This window comes from Aulonocara sp. 'chitande type north' Nkhata Bay, linkage group LG5, assembly GCF_057382095.1.
Source record: "Aulonocara sp. 'chitande type north' Nkhata Bay isolate Kocher_YH1m ecotype deep benthic linkage group LG5, A_spYH_male_GT1.1, whole genome shotgun sequence".
Lineage (NCBI taxonomy): Eukaryota > Metazoa > Chordata > Actinopteri > Cichliformes > Cichlidae > Aulonocara > Aulonocara sp. 'chitande type north' Nkhata Bay.
Window position 1 is genome coordinate 18,755,142 of NC_141348.1, and position 24,824 is coordinate 18,779,965.

The window sequence follows — 24,824 nt, forward strand, 5'->3', positions numbered from 1 at the left end:
GAGTAATAATAACATAATAAACAATCGTACTGGCAACGATTGCTTGCACTAAGTCAGTAAAAATCCATCAAGAATGCAGTGTTTATTTAAGGTTTTGTTTCTTTCATTACACTCTGAGTTGGCATGTGCTTTTCAAACATTACCTTTAAACTGTTTAATATAGCGGTCATTCCATCCACTCACCTTTAATCTTTAATAGTTTTTGAGATGTTGGTGAAAAATGTGTTCATGACTGCAGATTTCTGGCATTTTGTGTAAATTTAAGCATGTAAGCATTGATTGTTTTTGTTTTTGTTTTTGTTTTTCTAAGAAAATAAGGGTGTGAAACTAAGTTAGACTTGTGTTTGTAAATGAACCCCCCCTATGTTGTGTAGCTTTCTGGATTTTATACCTATTGGACTACATACTTATTATATAGGCTATACAGTACATAAAATCAAAATTTGCATGTTTTATGTAACTGAAATGTTTAATTATGTGGGCTAAAGAAAATAAGAAATTTATAGAGTATATTTATATGAAACATGTGTCTATGTACTGCATTTGATGTATTTTAACGATATATATAATGGATATTACAGATTGTAACACCTGCATATGTGTATCGGACATAAAGAGCCGCACATTTATGGTGCAGTTACAACTCCGGTTCCATGGGGGTGCCAGGGCGCACAAACTTCCGGTTTCAATAGACGAGTAAGAAAAGCGGCGCTGATTTTGAACTTTGGAGAAGAATGTGTAAACTTAATCGGGCAGGTGTGGCTTTGTTGTTACTGTGGGGATAAGCGTCCCTCTTAGCATCGGATTGTGTTACATTACATTGCCCGTCACACTGTTACAACATCTTTATTGCATAGGTACGTTGTTTTTGTTGTTTCAGTGTTCTTTCGGTTACTTTAACGATAGGCTGCACAGTCAGCTGACCTCAAGCCTGCTAAAGTTAGCGCTAGCATGCCAGTGACTTCATCGTAATGATAAACCTAGCATGGAGTTAGCTTAGCCGCTTGCGAGTGTTTGAATAAACTGACGATAATGCCAATATTAGTGCTTAAACAACAAGGAAACAAACTTAGTATTTATTTGTCATACGATAAACCTTTTGTCTAACGTGACTGCCCATTTTGACTTGATTCATTACTGAGAGTGTGAAGTGTAATTAAAGTGAAAGGAACATTGTCTCACTAATCTTCAGCTAACACATCTACAGAAAGACACCATGGAGCTGTCAGCATTGAACCTGTACAACCAGTTTGAGAGTCTCAGAGCCCAGGTCGACGGCCTGAATGAGAGCATTGAACCACGTAAGTTAATTTCTTACGTAGCTTTGGTATTAGTCACCTTTGTAGAAGCCTTTCAGTGAAACTGCAGTGTTTGTAAGCATTAAGTAACAGCATTAAGCGCGTCTGCTCTGGAATTGTGTTATACTTGGTAGCTGTACTAAGGTGGATGTATTTCAGCCAACTTATTAACACCAACCTGCTCCTCCCATCCGAGTACTTGTTAGAGGGTGTGATGAATTGTATGGACACAGAAGCAGCACTGATTATAGAGCCTCTGCATTAGTAATTTAAAGGTTCACTCAGTCAGGGTTATAGAAAGCTAGTGAATATTGATAACGCACCTGATGATACAAATAGAAATTGAAATAACTATTTGGAGTGTAGTAAAATAAATAGAAAGTCACAATCATCTCCATTTATTTTTTATTTATTCACTTACTACAAACAATCTTATGTTTTTGTCCTCTTTCTAAATAGTATAGATTATAAATAACAGATCTAAATCTCAATTAGGAGCCATCATTAGAAGCAATTGAACATGATTTATTGTAACAGAGAATTCAGTTATGCTATTTGACGATTACAATCCAATGATCCATCACAACAGAACAAAATCCCAGCAGTGATGGGAATTAAGACATGATCCCCTTGAGTGTAGATGCTGATTGTGGTGTTGAAGATAAGATGGAGGCTTGGATGAAGCAAGGATGGGGAGGAGGTGGGTTGCACAAAGGAGTCTGGAAGAGAGAATGAAAGATAAGCAGTACTATTTAAAGAAGAGTTGAGGGTAATTGGTTTGAAGAAAGATGATTGGACTACAGCAATGGTGTTAGCATTGAGCTTTGCAGCGTGGGAAAGTAGAAGTGATGTAATAAATAGACTAACAGCCAAACACTGTAAAAATGGACAGATGAGGAGATACAGATCTTCCTTGTTGAACTTATACATAAATTTTGTAATAAAAATAATGAACTGTATAGTGTGCACAGCAGCAATACAGCAATCCCCTTGTCTTGTTTTCCAGAGTTCCTCCAGATGGCAGTGAACTTTGAGGATTGCCGCAAGAAATGGCTGCAGGCAGGCGAGGAGTTAGTTTCCAGTAAGGAGATGCTGGCTAAAGCAGAGACGGAGAGGGGAGCCTTGGAGGTCAAACTAAAACACGCTCGAAACCAGGTGGACGTGGAGATCCGCCGGCGGCAGAAAGCTGAGGCCGTATATGAGAAGCTAGTCAGTGCTACTCTGGGTTTTTTTTCTTTCTACTCTTTCTTTATGTAACCAGCAGGATTGCTGATGTGAAATTAGATGGAGAAAGAATAGATGAAGATTCATATTCAGATAATGACGATGCCCATTTCACTGTGAAGATTACAATATTAATTTGTTGCTGACTGACAGTTATGTTTCTTTCAACCTTGCGTATAAAAGGAGCGGCAGCTACAGCTGATCCGAGAGCTGCTGGTTTCAGAGAACAACGGTGGCAGCGTCCTCCTCAGTGAGGAACAACGTTCAGCCCTGGCCTTCCTCAGTGCCCACTCCCAGGCAGCACAAGCTGCAAATAGCAACCTCAACTCCAGCCGAAGGTCAGAAGGAGACACTTCTGTTTCTTTCTTCTTCTTCTTCTCCTTTTTTTCTTTGCATGGGAGAGGGACAAAAACAAGCTGAGAAGAAATGGCTATACTCTGAGCAAAGACAAGCTAAACTTTTATTGCGTGTAGCAGGTTAGCACATATGCATGAACATTTTAAGGGAGAGAATTTCATATGCGTGATTAAAACTGTGTTATTCTTAAACTTGGCATATACACAGACAACTAACTTGATCTGTCTTACAGACTGACTACTATTGATGAATCAGCTTCTTTGGTGTCAGACATCAGCTACGACCATACGGATGACTCTTTGGTAAAATGATCCTTAAAGGTTTATCTTATGAGAACTGCTGATCAAATGGTGTGACAGCATAGTTGTTGTTTTTTTTCTTTGTTTGTTTTTGAGAAACATTGATAGTAAATTGGCCAAGTGAATGTAAAATGCTGTGGTTTTCTGCAGGACTGGGATTCATCTGTGATGAAGAATGTTAGATTGCGCAGACGACAGAAACGAGTGAGTCATGCCTTAAATCACATTTTGCACACATGAATCTTTTCTTGCATTGATTTTTTTTATTTTCTGTCATCTTGACATGTTTCAGTGTCAGAAGGGACATCAGATGTCTCTTGATATTTACTTTGGTTCTGAAAATTCAATTTCAATCCACAGCGTTCCTCCAGAAAACCTTCAGAAGGTCACTTGCAGGCAGTGAAGAAGCCTCGCTCTACTGGATGCCCATCAGATAGGGTAATACTGACCTCTGCAGCTGGATGTGCTAAATAACATTAAAAAAAGTCTGGATCTGAAAGCCTAAGTTTAGGTGATTGTATCTATGAATTAGTATGAAATATCTCCTTCCTTACACTTCAGATGAATGAATCCATTGTGGCCAAAACAACCATCACTGTACCTGTAAATGGTGGCGCTGTTGAGGCCGTCTCCACCATTGAGACCGTGCCCTACTGGACGCGCAGCAGAAAGAAGAGCGGTAAGAATTTTCTTCATCTTTTATTTATAGCCTCTTACGAACACACTTGAAAGCAACATGATCATACCAAACAACCAATGTACGCTTGAAATAAGTGATTTGGACTGGTGAGTTTCCTCAGTGTTTTGGGGTTTGATTTACATGTGCAGTTGCTCCATCTTGGATTGATACACCAACTACTGACAACTCTGAAACTGTCAGCGAGGCTCCCAGAACACCTGTCTCAGAATTTCCAGCCCAACTCCAGACTCCCAAAACTAATGAAGGAGGAAAGAAACATCACTTCATCTCCAAAACAGTACGGCTAAATTCTTGACTAAAATGAATTCACTGTAAATAACTGAGATTATATTTCTATCTTCTTAATCCCTACTGGCCTGTTTAATTGAGTTGTGTTCCCTCTATCACTAAGGTGATCCGGTCAGAGTTTTGTGTGTCATGTGGAAGAAGAACAAAGTTTGGCAAGCTGTATCTTCGCTGCCAGGATTGCAGGGCTGTGGCCCATCCTGAGTGTCGTGACCTGTGTCCCATGCCCTGTAATCCTACTGCTCTTAATACTCCTGTCAAGAACACAGAGGTACATTGTTCTTATTGGTCTCATCGCTTCTATTCCATATATTTTGCATGATTTGTTTTTTTTTTCACACCTACATAGTAATTAATTGATATAATTCTTGTGTAGTCTACTCTGGCTGACTTTGCTCCACTCACTGCTCCAATGATCCCTGCTTTGGTTATCTACTGCATTAAGGAGATTGAAAAAAGAGGCCTACATGAGGTGGGAAAGGCATTATTGAAGCCCTGTTTACTTGTTGTTTGCATGTTAACAGTTCAATCCTTTCCGTTAAGTGATTACAGTAGATTGTTTCCATCTAATTAGGTATTTTACTTCAAAGTAAAGCAGAGTCACAGTAAGGCTGGACAGTGAGAGCTGAGCTCTAGTTTCTTTTTTCCTCCTTACCCCAGGTTGGCCTGTACAGAGTCTCTGGCCATGAGCGTGTGGTGAAAGAGCTGAAGGAAAAGCTCATTAGAGGAAAGACTCTACCTCCTCTTAACAAAGTCGAAGACATCAATGTCATTGCAGGCGTCCTCAAAGACTTCCTCAGAAACCTTCCAGAGCCACTGCTCACCTTCCACCTCAACAAAGCCTTCATGGAAGCAGCGGGTGAGTTCGTGAGACTGCAGGACCTGCAGGAATTCGTATGTGTTTGAATGTTTGACGCTTTTATTTTAAGAGAGCTGAATTTGCACTGAGTGGTTGAATTTCCTGCCTGGGATAGAGGGAAGAGTATCCATGAATATAAAATATCTTATGTACTTATTATTTATTAATTTATTTTTTTGGATGTTGTAGAAATCCAGGATGATGACAACAGTCTTGCTATGTTGTATCAGACGATGAGTGAGCTGCCTCAACCAAACCGAGACACACTGGCATGTGTGATGATCCATCTGCAGAAGTAATTTTCATTCCTTTCTTTAGTCGTGTTAAGAATCCTTTTATCTTATTTTTTAATTTACTCTGCTTAACACACAAGATTTACAGTTTGTAATTATGAAATATCTTGAATCTGCATTATAAGGTCAGCTCAAGAAGACTGAATTTCTTTCTATTATCAGGGTGTCTCGAAGTGTGGACACCAAGATGGATGTAAATAACCTGGCCAGGGTGTTTGGCCCCACCCTTGTAGGTCATGCTGTTCCTAACCCAGACCCTATGACCATCCTGCACGACACCAACAGGCAACCAAGGGTAAAGTGAAGAATAAGGACTGGCTTCTCAGAATAGGCATTATGTTTAGAACTCTAATGCATGTCTTATAAAGTAGCACATAGTGTGTGTGTGTGGGTGTATATGGTTGTACCTCAGTGATCAGTGTTTGTCCTTCAGTGTGTTCGACTATAAATAATGGATTTATTTCCTGTCTTCTTAGGTTATAGAGCGCTTGCTCAGTATTCCAGACAGCTATTGGAGCCAGTTTGCTTATCCAGATAATGCAAGCATTGACAATGCTCACAACACTGACACTCCAAACCACAAAGGTAAATCAATGAAAGGTACATTAAGGCTCCTCTAAAATGAATACCCCGATAAAAGTGGGTTTGATTAGATTTTAGAACTGGTGGAGCAAATGGGCATACGATAAAAATCGAATCAAATCAACCAACCTTAATCCTTTTTTTCAGCATTTATACTCAACAGATTTGATAATATTGTCTTGTTAAATTGAGGTTCTGTTGATTTATGGGTTTATCTGTAGTGAGCATACTGGGGCCAGTAACTACTCCAGAGCACCAGATGATGGCCAAAACACCTTCCTCCAGTTCACTGTCTCAGCGCATGAAGCACACCCTCTCCAGTACCACCTTGTGAGTTCACTCTCTTTTTCCAATTCTTTTCACAGTAAACAAGATCGAACATACATCTTATCCAGACTGAAATGTTATCAGTTTAAATCAGTCAAATTTACATCTGATGGTTTAGTTTTTTCACATCTCTGCCCTTAACATAACAAGCTTCAGGAAGTTCCAAAACACACACTTTAATTCTGAGCTAAAGACAGACAAATTTTACATTTCCAGTTTATTTTTCTGTATACTATTACAAAGACCCTGAGGTGGATAAGCAATCAAGAAAATACATAAGTAAAAAGATTCTGGCTATAATTTATTTGGTACTGTATATGATGCATCAACTGGCAAAACGACAGAATATTGGACATATTTGACCTCACATCTCATCCTGTGAGCAACATCATGTAGAGACTTCAGGATTTTGGAACTTCAGCATTCAAAATCCACATACTTGTCTAAAAAAAGTGAAGCTGTTTCTTCCCTCATAGGTTCCAAGAGACATGACACATTTCAATTTGTCACATTGTAAAAAGTACGACAACATGCTGTGCCACTAGCAGTACTTACTGAGACTCTGGACTAGAGCAGATCCATTGCTGTTCTTGTCATTTAATCAGCGGGAAATAAAACATCTTGTGGATATTCCTATGCATTTATGATATTAACTAAAGGCTTCAGATTGGATATGCAGAAATTTGTCTCTCAATATTTTAGGTAGAGAGAATTGGAAAATGTTGGATTGTGAAAGTTTTTCAGGGCGCTAAAAGCCACGTGTAGGTAACATGACTGCCTGCATAGAGAGCAGTCAATAATCAAATTAAGTTAACTCAGTTGTCCACATATAAAGAATTGATTCCTGGTTTTCCCTGAAAACAATAATCTTAATAGTGATTCAGTTGTTTGTCTGAAATGACTTTTACTAACCTTGTAATTCTGTGTGCTCCCTTCAACCCCGACCTCTTCATCCTTAGATTTGGGAGCAAGAGCAAAGCGACATCTGCCTGTAATCGCCAAGGAAGCTTCTTTGCTTCCCCCCAGCTGAAGTAATGGTAACGAAAGAAAAACCCCTCACTACATTATGCTTCTAGGTTACTTACTGCAGTAAATGAATATATATGTATATTTATATAATCATGTTGGAATATGACTATGCAAATTTAGCACAATAACTTTACCAATTTAATTACTGAAGATATTTTTTAAGAAAGCTTTCTAACAAGATTTTTGTTCTTTTTAAAAGATGAGAGAATGTAGGATTTGTGGTTTGTTTTTTTGTATCTTTAATCACTAATGTTTTATTATCGGCTCTGTCTCTGATTATAAGAGTTTTTAATGACCGAGCAACCATACTCACACTAATTTAGGGATTGAGATTTCCTACTTCATGTGATGTTTAATGCTGTTTTCAATGCTGCCCCCCCCCTCCCTGAACATGTGGTTGTAACCACAGTTACATGGATGCATCATAGACCATAAGAAAGTCATTGGTATGCATCAGCACACATGAAAAGCACAAAGAGCTAGAATGAACAAAGAGGTGAGAATCACTAATATTGGCTTGTTGAGAGCATTGGTTGCCATATCATTTAAACATTTGTTTTAATGATTTTATGTTTTGTTTTATATATTCATGTTGACACGCTCTGATCTTTACCAATCATGGCATTTTTTTGAGAAAAACTTTCAAATACTTAAAAAATATATTCTGTGTAAACACTGATACCCACTGGGAAATTAGAATGCTTTTTGCACACTGTAAAAACCAAAGTGTATTTTCTACATGGTAACATTTACCACTAGAGGCTGCTGTTGCACCACTTTCCATATGCAATCGTAACCTATAAAGACACCATACTGTATACTATGTACGTAATCAGTCAGAAATCCTGGCACTCCTTTCATTTAATATATCAGCAGATATTTAGAAGTTACTCTACTAATGTGGGATGGTTAAGTCAAGAGATCTGTGACTCACATTTATGCGGTCATAACAAAATAAAGCTTCAGCTGTTTTAATGTATTACTGTGAAAACTCATTTGCATGTATGCACAGTGAAGTATTTGTAGTTTTCTTGCACCATTAGACTAACGATAAGAAAAGTCAGTCTTCTGCTCTCATCATCGCCTGTAGCAAATCTCTGTGTGATGGTACCGGTTCAAATAAAGGCATTTGGGGATATTCATTTGGATAAAAACTGAAACATTTTGACTTATGAAAACTACATCCTGCTGTTTGTGGTTGTAAGAATCCTGTAATACTGCATTATTTTATGCATATTTGATACATCCTTGTACATGTATTCCTTCATGTGGTTCTTTTTCTCTAATGAAATAACGTGTAAACGATTGTCATTCATCAGAGAGCCTGTGAATCTTAACATTTATCCCTTTGTCTTTGCTCATATAACGTGGAAGTCAATGCCTGAACTAAAAATAAAACGCAAAGAGTGTTTCTTTTGTGTTGGTAGGTGGTATTTGTGCAAGAGGTTAGACATGTGGGTTGAGGAACCCGGCTGAAAGAAGACTGTAGAGCATGTAAGACCAGACGTGTAGGATATGATTTTGTTACTGGTAATTCAGTCTAAACAAAACCCTCTTATACTTGAACATGGATTAGTATTACCCTATTAAATCAGCAGGTTATTAATGCACAGCCTAAAACCTTTCATGTTTAATGCTTAATTTTTCCTGGTGTAAATTGAATGCTGGCCATTGCTATTGAAGATCTTCAGTGAAAGGGCAAAAGCACCGTACCAGCTATTCCAAAGCTGACGTGGCACTGAATGATAATGCAATTTGGCTCATTGTTCCAATAGTCATTACAGCTATTTCCATAATCTGTTGGGCTGAATGGGCAGGCGATGAGGTCCAACATTATTATGAATTAAAGCAGTGATCATTTATACATCTTATAGTTATTCCATTAACAGTTGCTGTGGAGAGTGCTAAGCCAGGCTGAACCCATTGACATAGATTTTCTATGGCCTCATTTAATACAGAGCTTCAGCAACGCATCAGCCCCTCAGAGATCTAAGCCCAGCTGTGTCGAGTGTGTGTGTGCGTGCGTGTGAAAATAGTGTGCGCATAGTTCATCCAAATTGGTTTGTTCTCCCTTCCTTTCATTCTCTGTCTCACACACAGCGAGCCTCGAATGACTGCAAAAAAAAAAGACCCTCCAAAAATGTTTGAATTTCAAATCAGCATTAATAGTTCATTAGCCTGAAATAAGGTCTCCTGTGTGTCGATCTGTCCTCTCATCGGGGGATTGTGTGTTTATTTATGCTGTACGGTGCAGCATACGCTCTACAGTTGCAGACATCAAACAGCTGGCTGTGTGCAGTGTGTCTCTGTAGCTCCATATTCCAGCATGCCCCAGTGTGCAGTGATAGAGCTCCGTTCTGCTATGGGACCAGCGAGGGCCAAATGAGTAAGTAGTCCAATTAAGAGCTCTTAAATAAATTACAGTGTAAGCTGGTAAACACATAACAACAACACTGTTTAATTCCTCTATTTATACAGTGAATTGCAGGCAGTGATGGCAAAGGGAACAACAATACTACCACCACCGTCTCTGGAAACTGAATGTAATCAATAAATTACCCAATTCACAAGGTTTACTTATTGCCATTATTGAGTGAAAATAAAGTGTACGTGTCAACCTTTCGGCCGTGTGGCATGTACACGCCGTCTACACCATTGTCTGCTTAAGGTCAGGTTGATGTCAAAGAAATGGATGACTGTCAAATCCGAACATCTAATAACGCATCTAATCAATACATCTCTGAAGGGAAAAAAGTCAAGTAAAGCACCAGAGAAATGCTCTGTACACGTTAATTCTGTGTTTTGAGAACTTGATCTTCAGAGTGGAAAACCTGTTTGTGAATTAGGCAAGGCATCATTGAGGTATACTTTTAAAATCATATCAAGAAAAGGAGCTGGGCTGAACCAGCTGTTAATTCAGGTTTTTTGCCGAGCAAAGGTACGGTCGTGCATATTCGTAAACGGGGCCAATAAACTGCTTCTTTAGCAGGCTAAGCATGTGCTTGAAAAGTGGTCCTCCAGATTTGTTTTTGACACTCTTTTCAATGAATTATGTGACAGATTGTGTGATCAATATGCTTTCCATTTGGCGGATTAAATGCACAGCACTGCGAACAGCTGAAATACCAAACTATGTTCTGCCTTTAAAAAGCCTGAAAACAGGACAAGAATCATTGTCCAATTTACACCCACCCGTGTTTGCTTAACTGCAAATAATTGTGTGGCTTTTTGACTTTCAGAACTCTTGCGCTCTCGTCTTCAGCTCCATCCCTTGTTCTCTCTTTTTTTTTTTTTAAACTCCACTCCCTCTCCACCCCTCCTTTGAATCGAACCGCTGTCTTAGCTGGCTACCATTTGTGGTCGATACCTTGTTACCACAGAGAAATCAATTATCTCAACCAAGCAGCAGGGGAAAGAGGCAATAATGAAAGAATGCACCTCCTTCCCAGACGATGGCAATGGTCATTAAATATGAATTTATCATTGGTTGAGGAGATTTATGTTGCGTGATGTGGGCACAGAGTTCGTGCTCGCTTTGCCGCAGAAGTTCTGGTTACAAGTGTTAATGGAAACGTTCGCAGACTGATGTTCAACCAAATATTTGATTATTATAAGCCGGCCTGCGCGTTTTGATGACATTTTTCAACGAAATAAGCGGGAGACGTGCTGGAAAATGAAACACAAGTATTATATAGCATTTGCATGCCGCAATATTATCATGGCATTCATGAAAACTCCAGGTTCTTTCCAGTGATGTCTCAGTGCTACTCACTCAGGTGACAGTGGAGATGGTGGTGATGGCTGACTTATGGGTGGGCATGCCTACAATACCTGCCTGTTTGGGTCTGTAATGAGCCGTTCTGACTTGTCTGACAGGTGGTGCAAGAATTGGAGGCACTGCCATCACCACAGCCGGAGAAAAAAAGTGCAAATGAGAGAGAAAGAAGAACGAAGCAGAGAGGGAAAAATGTGTAATTCGGGCTTGCTCTTAAGGCAGCAATAAATTCCATTTTAATGGGGCACCACAAGCAGTAGCAAGCACTCAGCAGTCTGTTGTGTTTGATGCCAAATTGTGCAGAATAAACAGATTTGCTGTGCAGCTGGTCCAAACACACACTTTCTCTCTGTCTCTGTCTCTCTGACTCGCTCTGTGCCCATCTTTTCCACCTTACATTCTCACAAATCTCCATGCCACACGCACACACACCACCTCTTCTTCCTCATTCCCTTGCTACCTCTCCATCTCTTCTCCTCCCCTCCCCTGCGTGGACGCACAAGAATTAGACAAATCATCACAAAAAGATGGCAACTGTGCTTTGATTTATTTTCTTCCACTTAACTGAGTACTCATCTCCAGCTGTCACGCACATGTTCAAGGCAGAATATTTGTTTTAAGAGGGAAAGGAGTGAGCTGCACGCCACTAATGAGAAACAACATGTCACATCAGGCTCATTTCTTTCGCAGAAGACGAATTGTCGGTCATCCTGACCGATTTTATGGTAGACAAAGTTGCACATGATATACGCACACTCTGTATTTGAAGTCGGCATTGCACACTAACCAAATTGTAGGCGATGGTTTGCAAAAAATAGAGCTGGTTGCCAAGAGTGCTTTGAAAACCCTGAGAAACATTTTACGCTAAATAATATTAAATATACTGAGGCATCTGTTTAGTATGCTGGCTAAAAGCAGTCCCTCAAATACCTGCTACGTTGATATATGTGGTTCCTGCCAGCTGAATGACAGTGTAAGCACTAGTGGATACATCCAGACACACACACCTGCACACCTATGACTTCTGTTTCTATTGTTTCCACGATAAATGTATTGTTTTTCAAAAACCAGCTCTGTGTGCAAACACACACTAAAATAACTGTACGTGTGCTGCTGGATCCTTCTGCGTGCCCTCCTGCACCAGTGCATCTGAATACATTTAACTGAATGTGAAAGTGTGTGTGCACAGGTGCATGATATGAAATATTGGGAGACGGCGGTATGCATGAAAGGCTCAGTGTTTGCTAGTGAATGTGTGCAGTGACCATGTGTGCAGTGTGTGTGCCTCTGCCTCTGATTTTGGGATTGTTTTTTTCTGCATGGATGGACACAGCTATAAATACCGTATGATATACTTGTATCTTTCAAAGCCACACAGCCCAAAATCATCTTTTATTTATTTTTTTGGTAGTGCTCTCACTCTAGTCATGAGTGAGAGCACTACCAATCACCAATTGGTTTTGCCAGGTTAGTTAAAGTTGAGCCTTAGCAGCATGACGGTATGATTTTTTGATTAAAAAGGAAACCTGTAAACATGTAATATCAAAAATACAAAGACATTGGATCACTGTTTTAGTCATTTGAAAAGCGTCTTTTCCCCAAAATTCTGGCACTTATGTTCCTCTTGGCCACTAGAATGCACTGTTGCCTCCTGTAATCCACTTGCATGTCACGAAGCAGTGCTGCTCTGTCTGAACACACCCATTAATTTCACCCATCTCCACATCTCTATCATGTAGGACTCCCATGTGGTTGTTAGGAGGATATGGGAGTGGTACAGCATTGTCAGTATTTGTATCATTTGCAGCACTCAAGCTTTAATTTGAAATGATAAAGTATTGCTTTGACAGTGGCAGTCTACTCAGGTGACATATATTAGCATTTTCCTCCCAAGCATTTCACCTCTGGGGAAAATTAAATTGGCTGGATCAGAGTTCATACATAAATGTAAGCTTAACAGGCGTCAGTGTATGTAGGAGCCCCATCACATGTGTAATTCACATGTACCTTGTTACAGCTTCGCCCTGAGGTTGACAGGCGGTGGCTGATCCTGCATATGATGACACAAGTTTTTGCATACCACTACATTTTGGGTAGAAGGTTATGCCAGTCAAATGTGCAATCTTTGTTATGTAAGCTTAAAAACACTGAGATAGCATTTCCACATTTTGAAAGACAAAATATAAGAGTGCTATGATTAGTCATGGTTAGATGACAACATGGATAATGCTATACTCAGCCACATCTTTTCCACTGGTATACCTGGAGGTTTGATATGAACTAAGTTTGTACAATAGGACACCAGATGTGCTTTTACTTACAAAAGTGTTACCTGTCTAACGCCTACTTAGTTTTTTTACCGTTAAAAAATTAACTGTCAGCAATTAAAATCGGAGACATCACAGACTTTAACAGCAGAACAGGTTGTGTCTAATGTAATCGTGTTTTCCTCTTTGGCTCCCTGTATTTTCTTGCTGCTGAGGCAGTTCAGTAGTACAAACCCGTACAAAACTGTACACTCAACTTATCTCCATTGGTGCTGATACTAGCTTGTTCATCCCAAACTGCAGCATGTATGACAAAGAATACCAAACAGACTGCTTTGGAGCCTCTGGGCTTATAGAGAGACAGACAGTAAAGTCAGTGCTTGTTAGCTTGTTAACTGGTTAGTCTGTGGATATTACTGTGGATGTTGCATGGGTGAGTCACACACTCTTTAGGGCCTGTTAGTGCCAATAATGGTTTCGAATTTTCAGCATTTTAATGATGTAAAACATACTGTATACAAGTCAGTGCGTAGTTTGTTTTATACAGTTATTTAAACAGTATAGAATAGATCATACAACCTATAGACCATAGGTGTCAAACTCTGGCCCGTGGGCCAAATTTGGCCCGCAGCCTAATTACATTTGGCCCGCGAAGCCATACCAAATTACTATTAGAGCTGGCCTACTGGTATTATACAGCTAATATATATATTGTTTAGTATAAAGCTTTGCTTGTTCCATATTCAGTTTTCCAGCAAAACGTATTTGAGTCCATAAGAAAAGATTCATTCTTATATCTGGAGGAAAAAAATTTTTTTCAATAAATATTAATGTTAGCCCGCGACTTTGTTCCAGTTTTGAATTTTGACCCACTGTGTATTTGAGTTTGACACCCCTGCTGTAGACTCACTACAACAGCCAGGTGCCCTGACTCTGGTAGCTCTGAAGATGCTGATTGGTCAGAAGCTGCCTTCTCCTTTTAAACAAAATAAACTTTGGGTGGAAAAATGATTGAAAATTCTTTAAAGCTGCATATTCAACAGACAGTTGTCTATTGTCAGTTTTTTGTGGGATTTCCTGTGTGTGTGTTTTACACAGACTATGTTGTAACACTCAACAAATGCATAATTCCTTTTAATTAAAACATATCTATGAAATGCATCTTCGATTTAGTTTCAGCTTGTAGTAATATGTTAGCACGTATTTAATTTCATTTCACAGTCCCTAATGTCCAAGAGCTGTTACTGTTGCCACAGCTTTATTTCATTTTACTATTACATTATAACAGGCTTCTTCTTCTCTGTGTAAAGGACTTAGGTAAAATATGTCTCATGGGAAATTTATCTTTCTATCCATTATTTAGTGCTGTTTGTGATTTTTTAAAAAAAAAGTTTTCCATATTCACCTGGTGTTGTTAGGAAACTGTATACTGTACGTTCAAAGAGAATGACCGTGAAACACCAGCTACACTGTCTGTCAGCTGTGCAGCCTAACACTGGGTGTTGAAACACAATGAACAAAACACTTCTGTGCTCCATCTCTTCTCTCAAAGAGTTTCATGTGTTTACATGGAAATCACTGCCATTGAGAATGCAACCCATCAGTTGGTTTCTCACATGGGCAAACATCTGTTGCTTTTCAATTGGCAATCAAGTCTTTGGGAATAAAAGCACCAGTTCAATTTTTTTTCTTTTCCATACCCTTTTCATTTTTTCTTTATTTTAACTGTACATGCGATGGATGGAGGTGTATTTGGTGACAAAGCTGCTGAAGGATATCAAGGCTGGGTTCTTAATGCCAGGTGATACTGCATACTGCTCTGCAAAAACTTTTGCCTGAATCTTGCCATCGCATTGCAGACAGATTATAACAATAGGATGGGCAAAGTCTATATTCCCTCTTTCTACTACCCACTATGAAGCACGCGCACCCTCTTCAAATTGTTGACTTATGTAGCGAGTGTGTTTACCTCAGTGACAGGACAAGATTTTTTTCATTGAAGACATTTTTTTGTTGCAAAAAGTGCTGGTTTCGGTTTGATATTGTATATTTATATAGAGCAGTAATACTACTGCATTACTCTGCTACAGTCACACATTATTTATTCAAAGGTAAGTCAGTTGTCTTTAAAGCCATGAAGGAGTCTTTTGAACACAACTAGCTTTGAATGCAGTAATGAAGATATGTCTGGATTTGCATGCAAGCATACTTTTAAGAATTGCATGCAAGTGATTGCAGAAGGAAAACAAAAATCCCTTAAGGCTGCAGCATTATAGCTGTATTAGTATAAAACTAATTTTGTATTTTTAGAGCTTTTCAAAACTGTGAAATATTAAATCTGTTCCATCAGTGATATAAATGGCAACATTTCAATAATAAAATGAAAATGACATCTTGGCTTGAGGCTGGAACTTGGAGAAAGTATATTGAGTACTCAAATTAAAAAGATTTGTGCTGTAGGGGAGTATAAGTAAATGTGCTCAATAAATCTGTTGAATTCTTTTGATCAAGATCATTCTTGCGTGATGTGTTTCTTTTTTCTTCTTTTCGCTGATGGTTCCAGTAGATGAGAAGTAGGTGATCAGTCAAATCATTATGACTCTTCCCCATGGCCCTTGGCTTTCCATTCCCAATTTCATTGCTGAGATATGTGGGTATTTGTTGATAAAGTCTTAGTTTGGATCACAGTCCAGAAGGAGAAGCTGACCAAATGACTGAACGGCAAAAGTCTCTGCAACCAGAACAGTGTGTCATGGATCGCTGTGTGGCAGGCAGGAGGAGGACCCAAATTGCAAAACTCACAGACTCGGGGATGAACTCAAAAATCACAGCTTTAATGCTGGAGAGGCAGAACGTAGGAAATACAAAACTAAACTGGGAAAACTAAATACAAAGCTCGCCAAGGAACAGGGAGGAACACACACACAACATGAGGGAGAATGTGACACAGAACCGAGGGAGACGCAGACATAAATACACAGAGGGTTAACGAGGGAAGTGGGAGCACACGGGGAACACAGGTGACACTGATAGTCATAACAAGACACGGCAGGAGTGAACGCAACACTGACGGGAGACGGGCAAAGTAAAACAGGAAGTACAGAGGTTCAGACAGGAGGAGAGAGAGCACGGGGAAAACACAGACATAACGGGCTGGGGAAAACAGAATAAAACACAAGGAGAGACGAGGGCTCACAGATACACAGGGGCACACAGGAGGTAACCAAATAAGGAACATTTTAACTAAATAATCCTAGGAACCAAGGCATAACTAGGGAATAAAATACAAAACACACAAAAACTGAGAATACTGGGCCCACATGGCCCAGGACCATGACATGACCCCCCCCCCCCCCCCCCTCAAGGGCTGGCACCCGACAGCCCAAACCCGCGAACAAAACAAGAAAAACAGAAAACAACCCACCTGGGGCGGGAGGCGGGGGACCAGGACGGAGGGACCAGAACAGGGAACAAAACAATCGACAGAAAACACAGGAGCACAAGACAATAGTCCAAAGAAAGTTCAGGGGGTCGGCCTGGAGGGCGGCAACACAACAGGCCACGTCCTCTCGTATCTGGAGGCCGGTCGTGCAGAAGGCAGCAGTGGTGCAGTTCAGGAGGCCGACCCGGAGCCTGCGGGCACAAGAGTTCAAGGGTCACACGGTCGGGGGGCCAACCAGGCGGGCGACACAGGTGATAGAGCCGGTCAGGAGGCCAGCCGTGCGAAAGGCAACTGCGGCGGCGAAGGAGACGGCGGAGCAGTTCAGGGGGCCGACCGCGCGGAAGGCAGCGGCGGCGGCGAAGGAGACGGAGCAGTTCAGGGGGCCGGCCGCGCGGAAGGCAGCGGCGGCTCTCCAGTGTCAGGCGTACTGGCCGAGGCCCGGTGGGCACAGGACCAGACGAGGTGGGACCAGGCGAAGGCGATGCGGGGACCGGACCAGGCGTAGCAGAAGCAGATGCAGAGGCTGGACCAGGCGTAGCAGAAGCAGATGCTAGAGCTGGACCAGGCGAAGACGAGGCTGAGGCTGAGGCTGAGGCTGAGGCTGGACCAGGCGAAGGCGATGCCGAAGCCGGACCAGGCGATGGCAAGGATGCAGCAGAGGCCGGACCAGGCGACGGCGAGGATGCAGACTCTGATGAAGCTGGACTAGGCAACTGCGTGGGCGGAGACACGGCGGCCGCAGCTGGTGTGGATGAGGCTGCTGGTGGCTGAACGGGCCCCTCGGACCCTCCAGCGGAGACAGGTGGCTGGACGGGCCCCTCGGACCCTCCAGCGGAGACGGAGACAGGCGGCTCTGGACGGGCCCCTCGGACCCTCCAGCGGAGACAGGCGGCTGGACGGGCCCCTCGGACCCTCCAGCGGAGACGAGGAGGTGCTGGACGGGCCCCTCGGACCCTCCAGCGGAGACAGGCGGCTGGACGGGCCCCTCGGACCCTCCAGCGGAGACGAGGAGGTGCTGGCCGGGCTGACCAGAGCCGCCAGCGGAGACGAGGAAAGGCTGGAGAGGTTCTCCTGAACCCCCAGAGGAAACTGATGCAGAGCCAGCAGGTGCGGGGACCTCTGGCTCAGCGGATGCTAACTGTAGCGGCACAGGGCATGCAGTCGGCTTAGGATGCAACGGCTGGGGCTGTGCAGGGCAAACAGTCTGTCCAAAGTGTGTCAGCACCACGCAGTCCCCAGCTGGCGGAGAAAGCTCACCAAAGCTTCCAGCTGAGGTGGGCAGTGTCTGAACGGGTTGCTGAGCAATGAACTGAGCTGATGACTGTGCTATCGATTGAAGTGCAAGTTGTAGTTGTGGTTGTAGTGATGGTGGGACAGCAGGTAGTTGAACCGGTGACTGAACAGGTGACTGACTCTTGGCTGCTCTCCTCCGAGGAACAGGAACGGGTGCTGGGCCTGGCCGAACACCAGTCATCCCCACCCGAGAAACAGATACGGGTGCAGGGACAAGCTGGGCTCTGGCTGCCTTTACCCTGGGGGCCGGTGTAGGTGCAGGAGCTAGCTGGACCTCTGCTGCTCCCACCCGAGGGACTGAGACGGGTGCAGGAGTCGGCAGGGTCACAGTAGACCTCGCCCAGGGAACCGGAACTGGCGCAGGCATAGGCTGGGCGTCCATCAACCCCACCCGAGGGGCAGGTACGGGTGCCGGGATGAACGGCGCCTCTGCCAGGCTGGGGACAGAAGCAGGGACCAGCTGGACCTCAGCCACCCTCTCCAGAGGAACTGGGAAAGCCGGGCCCGCGCTGCCCTGGTTACAGGAACTGGAGGCGGAGAGCGAAGCACAGGAACAGTAACAGTCACTGGGTGAACCAAGTTAGTGGAGCCAAACACAGTTTCAGTAAACAGAGACTTATGGTGGGCTGGTTCTAGCAACTCTGCTGTACTTAAGTTGTCCATGTCATAATTAGCAGTCTTAGAAAGAGTGAGTTTAGGAGCAGCCACAGGTACAGGAGAACTCACACAAGCAGCGTCTAGATAAGCTGGATGTGAAACAACACTACACACAGTCGTACAGGATGTAGTCCGAGACGTAGTGCACACAGAGTCCATGAAACCTGGCCGAAAAGCATGGCGCACAGAGTTAAACTGACATGACCGGGGACACAGTGTGAGATCATAACATCACAAGTATGTGTAAGTGATATTACCTGTGTAACGGCGGATATGTAAAGCTAGCGCATATTCACGCAATATAACATTTGTGCTTTTATTTTGGTAACTTCTTGTGTGACCGAAAGTGAATGGTTTAATGGTAAACAACTTGATGTACAAAAAGACGGAAGAAAACGGAAAACTAATGCTAACGGAGAAAAGGGAGAGAAGAATATGGTTAAATTGTACAAAGACGAATGGTTCTAGCTACAGTCGACAGGGGAACAAGGTTTGTAATGTATATGATTTAATTTGAGCAATCTGAAATGCATAATATGTATTATATAGTTTAATAGAAAACGGTTAGACCAGCGTAATGAGCAGTTTAGATGGTGTTACATGAATAATATGGTAATTGTTTTATTTGTTTGTCTAGCTCTTACGTTGGTTCGTTGTCTGATACACGGCAAGGAATAATAAAGGTCATTCAACAACCATCAGTTCTGGCCTTCTCAGTTCGACTGGATGCTACAACCTGAATATCAAAATTCTTGCAATAAACATTTTTACCTTTGTCCTTTACAAAATCACAACTGTAGACTGAAATCTGCTGACAACATTGATTGACAAACAAAATGAACTGCTTGCTGTTGCAGATCAATTTATAGCAAATTTGACCAGCCTGGTTCAAGACCTTAACAAATTGGTTCTCTGTTGAGTTTGTGACCATTTTAAACTGCATAAAGAATGAAGTCTTTAAAAGGCGGGTGGGTATTTATGCAAATGGATTATAAATTAAGTAAAAAGATAAATGTGATTAATCAACTATGTACAGAAACATAATTTTCGAAACTAAAATTACATCGGAATTTAATCTTTCCAGATGCTGACTCATCAACATAAAACCACAATGAAAACACTTCCTCAAATCAAGAGCAGCTTTTTCTTTAGAAAATAACGTCAAGGCAACTCGTCACATTTGAGAAACAACAGATGCCAGGGCACAGAAACTGAGGCACGACTAACCCATCTCACTGTAAGTTAACCTCATGGCGGAAGAATTAGAGCTTTCTGAGTATTCCACCATACATGACCTTGGGGGAAAAAAGGTCAAAACTGGAACAAGCAGCATCAACTCTGCTCAATCAGGTAAGAATATGAGAAAAATGCAAACTAAAAGAGAAACAGTCACGATTTTGAAGTAATCAGAAAGCTGTCTCACTATTGTGAATGTACTATGTATTTATCTGTTTTTGTGTTTACAGAAAGAAGACTCCTGAGGATGGGGATTGTAACTTTAGGAGTATTGTGTATCTTACAAGCCATCCTCAATATCTCCCTGCACCTTGCCGGTAAGTTGTGAACACAAATATATATTTATAATGGAAAATAAATGTATCATAAGTACTGTAACATGTTTTCTGATGGAAAGTATAAAAAATATGACCCCAAAATTATGTTTATTTCCAGTTTATTCAAAAGAGGATATCAATCAGTTTCCTTGCAACACCTCTGTGATAGAAGACATGTGCCAGACCGAGCAATTTCAGTCAAATTCAACCCACTTATGTTCCTGCTGCAACAACCTGCTGCAAAGCCTACTGAGAGAAAGAGACCTCTTGCAAGACAAAATCAGTCAGTTTAGCAGAGGTAAACCTGGAGATGTTGACGATATGCAGATCTTTGGATCTGGTTCCAATTCTTTAGATTTCTTGTTAGTTTGAAGATGAACGCAGACAACATTCAGGAATTTGAAACAAGTCATTTAAGTCAGACGACTGCATCCATTTACACACTTTGAAATCTCTGGTACAAAAACAACAGCCAACCACATTTTAATTAGATATATATTTTGAAAGAGTCAAGCAGTGATTAACAGTTGCACTCAGGTAAATACTTTTATTATATTGTTGCATATTTAATGCAAAATTTATTATGTACATATATTAATACTTTGCTAATGGATAAAAAAAATGACATGCCATTTTAGTAATATGATAAAATGTATTGAATGGTTGTGTATGTGAAAGATGACGTTTTTAGTGACAACATGTGCTCAGTTTAGGTTTTGGCTGGTGGTGTATTCAGAAACCCAAAGAACAGATGCTTCTACCAGTAGGTGGTAGAGACCCGACCCAAGCTGTGTTAAAGAATATTGGATTTGCATGTATGTGTGGCCAACAAACACACTAAATAACAGCAAAAAACAATGTTGACTATTTTGTACTAGCAGAATTTAGAAAGTGTTTTTAATGGAACTTGCTATATCAACTTTAAATGTTATTGTTACTCTGAATGATGATAATTAATTTTTTTTTGTTTTCACATAACTGAAATTTTGTATAATAATGAGTTTTCAATGGCCGCTCAATTGACAACAGTCTTATATTTGATATAATTTAGCTTATATTTAGCTTGATTTTATGTTTATCTCTGAGACATGGCAGCATGAAGTCTCACATCTTTTAGAGCTATGCACTGCAGACTGTTCATTTTTCTGTGAACTTCAGATCTCTGGACGAGAAGGTGGAACAGCTGTGATTTTTAAAAAGACATTTTTATGCCAGATGATCTCTTCGAGCTGTTACAGCTCTTTTGAGATAATTATGATCAAAACTGGAAGAGATCAACCGATGTATGGTATTTCAATTTATGGTCCACCTGGGTCTGCAGCATCTTTTCTGTCAGACTTCTGCTATTAAGTTGGGCAAGGTCATCATTGTTGGGGACTTCAACATTCGTGCAGAGGACCCATCAAATAGTACCACTAGGAATTTCCTGAGCATTATGGACTCTTAAACTTTTAAACTTTTTCCCAAGTTTGTATTAGGTACAGGCGCTTTATTGATAGCTATCATTTCTAAGTTTTCTTTTTAATTTCATAACTTTTTGTGACCATGTTGAGCTCCTTGTTAAGTCTTGTATTGAACCCTGATAGCCACTTTTATTCAGATCGCTCCTCACAAAACCAGAGTAGTCATTGCTCTGTCAGTTCCTGCACACCCTGGTTAGATAATCAAACTTGTGATCTTCGACATTCCCGTCAAAGAGCAGAACATCTGTGGAAGTCCACGGGTCTAAGTTTCCATCACAAATACTTTGTAGAGCTTCTTCACATATATAATGAGTCAGTGAAAGAGGCTAGATCCTCTTATTTCAATAATCTCATACATTTCCATAAGAATAATCCAAGGGTATTATTTGAGACTATCAACAGGATTGTTTCCCCTCCAACCCAGCATGCTATGTTCTTTTCTGACGATGATTGCAATACATTTCTCAATCACTTTGTAAATAAGGTGATGGGCTTAAGATCCAAAATCTCCTCAAGTAGCTTCCCTTATGATGGTCCTCAGTGCCCTGGGTCATTTACTTTTCTTTCCCTCCAATTACACTTAATGACTTAACTACAGTAATAGGTAAAATGAAATTCTTGTCATGCTCCTTAGATACATTACCTGCTTTTCTCCTGTCTGGGACTCACCAGCATTGGTCCCACATTGCTGTCTATCATGTGGAACTGAGGCAAAGTTATGTTCCATCGTATTTTAAATATGTCGAATGTTCATCCCAACTTTACTGGTAATTATTGGCCTATTTTCAAAATTGTCACTTATAAGCAAATTATTAGAAAAACTTGTAGAAAATCAGTTCAGATCTTTACTATGCAAATTAAAGATTTGTTACCTTTTTCAATCTGGCTTTCAAAAGCAGCGCTCCACTGAGATCGCCCTCTTGAAGGTTTATAATAATCTTTTAATGGCTTCTGATGCAGGGAATTGTTCTGTAATCATATTGCTTGATCTCAGTGCAGCCTTTGATACAATTGATCATAAAATCCTACTTAATATGCTGAATGTTCTGGCTGGTGTATCTGGCTCTGCCTTAGACTGGTTTTCTTCTTACTTATCTGACAGGACCTTCTCTGTTAGAACAAACAAGTTCACCTCTATCATAGCCTCCCTAACCTGCAGGGTTCCACAGGGTTCAGGTTTGCATACATTATTTTCTTTCTAGGTGCTTCTTCTTTCTCGCTGGCATTTTTCAATCTTTTAGTGACATTTCTTATCATTTCTGTGCCGATGACAGTCTTTTAAGCCTCATTAGCTGGATAGGCTGTCCAGCTTAGTCCACTGGGTAACTCAGGTTACTGATTGGCTCTCTAGCAATTACCTTGTTTCAAACACTAACAAACCTTAGACCATGATTATAGCTCCTCCTGAACTACATTCTTAAATCAGTCGGGTTCTTGCTTCTTTTTGTTCAACTACTAACACCAACATTCAAAATCTTGGAGTAATATTTGAGTCTTCTTTGGGCCTTGACTTGCATATAAAATCTTTGTCTTGTTCCTGTTTCTTTCATTTAAGGAACATTTCAAAATTGCGACATATTGTCGCCTCAGCTGAGCTGGAAAAAATAGTTCTTGCATTTGTGTCATCGCATTTAGATTATTTTAATGCTCTGTTTACCAGCTTGGACAGATCCTCTCTGTCATGAGATTTTTAACATATATAAGTTTATTTACTACTGTTTACTATAAGCTCATATTGATGTGTTCATATATTTCACAAATATGCTGTACTTTTCATTTTTGTGCACACTGACATTTTAACTCTGTATGTTGATGAAGGCCAGAGACAGCGACCTAACCACAAGAGATTAAATCTCTAACAGCAGTTCCCGAAATTAGAGTACACTCATATGACCCCATACAAACATACACACACTCAGTCACAGGAAGTTTTTAACAGAACATGTATTAAAGAAAGATGAAGGTATTTGCATATGCGATGTGTCTTATAAATAAAGAGCTATCGCCTGCACTCGGTGTGAGTGTCTCCTGAGAGCCGCTCACCCGTGCACGTTGCTATTTTAACAGAACTTGTCTGAGTGTCATTATTTCACCTGAATAATGTCTTGTTAATAAATAAAGTTAACCACGGACACTCTCTTTCACACCTCAAAGCTATTCAAAATGCTGCAGTCAGACTACTAACAAGTTCTAGCTAACAAGTTCAAATTACTCCTATTTTATATTCTTTATTGGCTCCCAGTAGATTTTAGGATTCGTTTAAAAATTCTTGTTTTAACATACAGAGCACTAAATGGCCAGGTCACAGATTATTTATCTCAGATTTTTACAAAATACACTGCTTCTTGTCGTCTCCATTCACAGACTCTGAATTTGTTGTTCCCCATACCTGACTAAAAACTAAGGGTGACAGACCCTTTGAGCTTGTGGCACCAAAGCTGTGGCACACTTTACCATCAAAACTACAATTAGTTGACTCTGTGCATTATTTTAAAAAGCAGTTAAAACTTTTTTCAAACAGGCCTTTTCCTGAGAATTTTTTATTGAATTATGTTTTACTTATTTTGAAACTAACAGTTTATTTTATTATATCTTATTTCATTTTTTTCACACTTAACCTCCTAAGACCCAAACTCTTTCATGGCATGCATTTTTAATTTTCTTGGCTATTTGGGCTGATTAGGACCTGATGAATGTAAAAACCAAAAATTACATGTTTGTTTTTTTTAACCTGATTTTTGTTTCCATATATGAGGACATTCGCTTTACATTTTGATAGAACAGTGGAAGTACAACACCCTCGTAAGTGGATATCAGGCCCTTGTAGAGCAAAATTAGTATTTTGGTCTAGACAACCCAAAATGTGATGTCCACATATGTGGACGCCAGGTCCTGGGAGTTTAATGTTCATGTTTATTTTAGCCTTTTGTGTACACCACTTTGTGATTGCTTGTCTGATTGCTTGCGCTTAATAAACACACTTTACATACTTGTGAAGTATGTAAAGTGTGTTTTTGATGGGTTTTTTGTGAATAAAATTTGGGGTTGTGAGATTTGCAAATCTTTAAATTCAGCTTTTATTTACATTTTACTCGGCATCCCTTTTTTTCAGAATAGGGTT

The 24,824-nt window shown here is 40.7% G+C and overlaps 2 protein-coding genes across 4 annotated transcripts; both read left to right on the plus strand.

Moving 5' to 3' along the window:
* The first annotated feature begins 343 nt into the window (after positions 1-343).
* LOC147330218 (rac GTPase-activating protein 1-like) lies at positions 344-9,791 on the plus strand. 3 transcript variants are annotated; one of them, XR_015129236.1, is made up of 19 exons: positions 344-857; positions 1,193-1,301; positions 2,305-2,507; positions 2,706-2,860; positions 3,112-3,181; positions 3,329-3,382; positions 3,539-3,616; positions 3,740-3,857; positions 4,007-4,155; positions 4,270-4,434; positions 4,540-4,635; positions 4,824-5,022; positions 5,212-5,317; positions 5,478-5,610; positions 5,792-5,900; positions 6,119-6,227; positions 7,184-7,261; positions 9,508-9,639; positions 9,732-9,791. XR_015129236.1 is itself a non-coding variant. In XM_086294187.1 (17 exons), exons 2-17 carry the CDS (start codon positions 1,217-1,219, stop codon positions 7,257-7,259), a joined length of 1,905 nt encoding a protein of 634 aa, XP_086150313.1. In that variant the 5' UTR covers positions 344-857; positions 1,208-1,216; the 3' UTR covers positions 7,260-8,649. The 3 variants fall into 3 exon arrangements, 2 of the variants coding, with proteins under 2 accessions (XP_086150313.1, XP_086150312.1); XM_086294187.1 differs by lacking the exons at positions 9,508-9,639; positions 9,732-9,791 and having other exon boundaries at positions 1,208-1,301; positions 7,184-8,649; XM_086294186.1 differs by lacking the exons at positions 9,508-9,639; positions 9,732-9,791 and having other exon boundaries at positions 345-857; positions 7,184-8,649.
* Positions 9,792-19,065: 9,274 nt separating this feature from the next.
* LOC147330219 (uncharacterized) lies at positions 19,066-23,840 on the plus strand. Its single transcript, XM_086294189.1, has 5 exons — positions 19,066-19,177; positions 19,325-19,655; positions 19,772-20,037; positions 20,154-20,240; positions 20,359-23,840. Exons 3-5 carry the CDS (start codon positions 19,938-19,940, stop codon positions 20,610-20,612), a joined length of 441 nt encoding a protein of 146 aa, XP_086150315.1. The 5' UTR covers positions 19,066-19,177; positions 19,325-19,655; positions 19,772-19,937; the 3' UTR covers positions 20,613-23,840.
* The last annotated feature ends 984 nt before the right edge of the window (positions 23,841-24,824 follow it).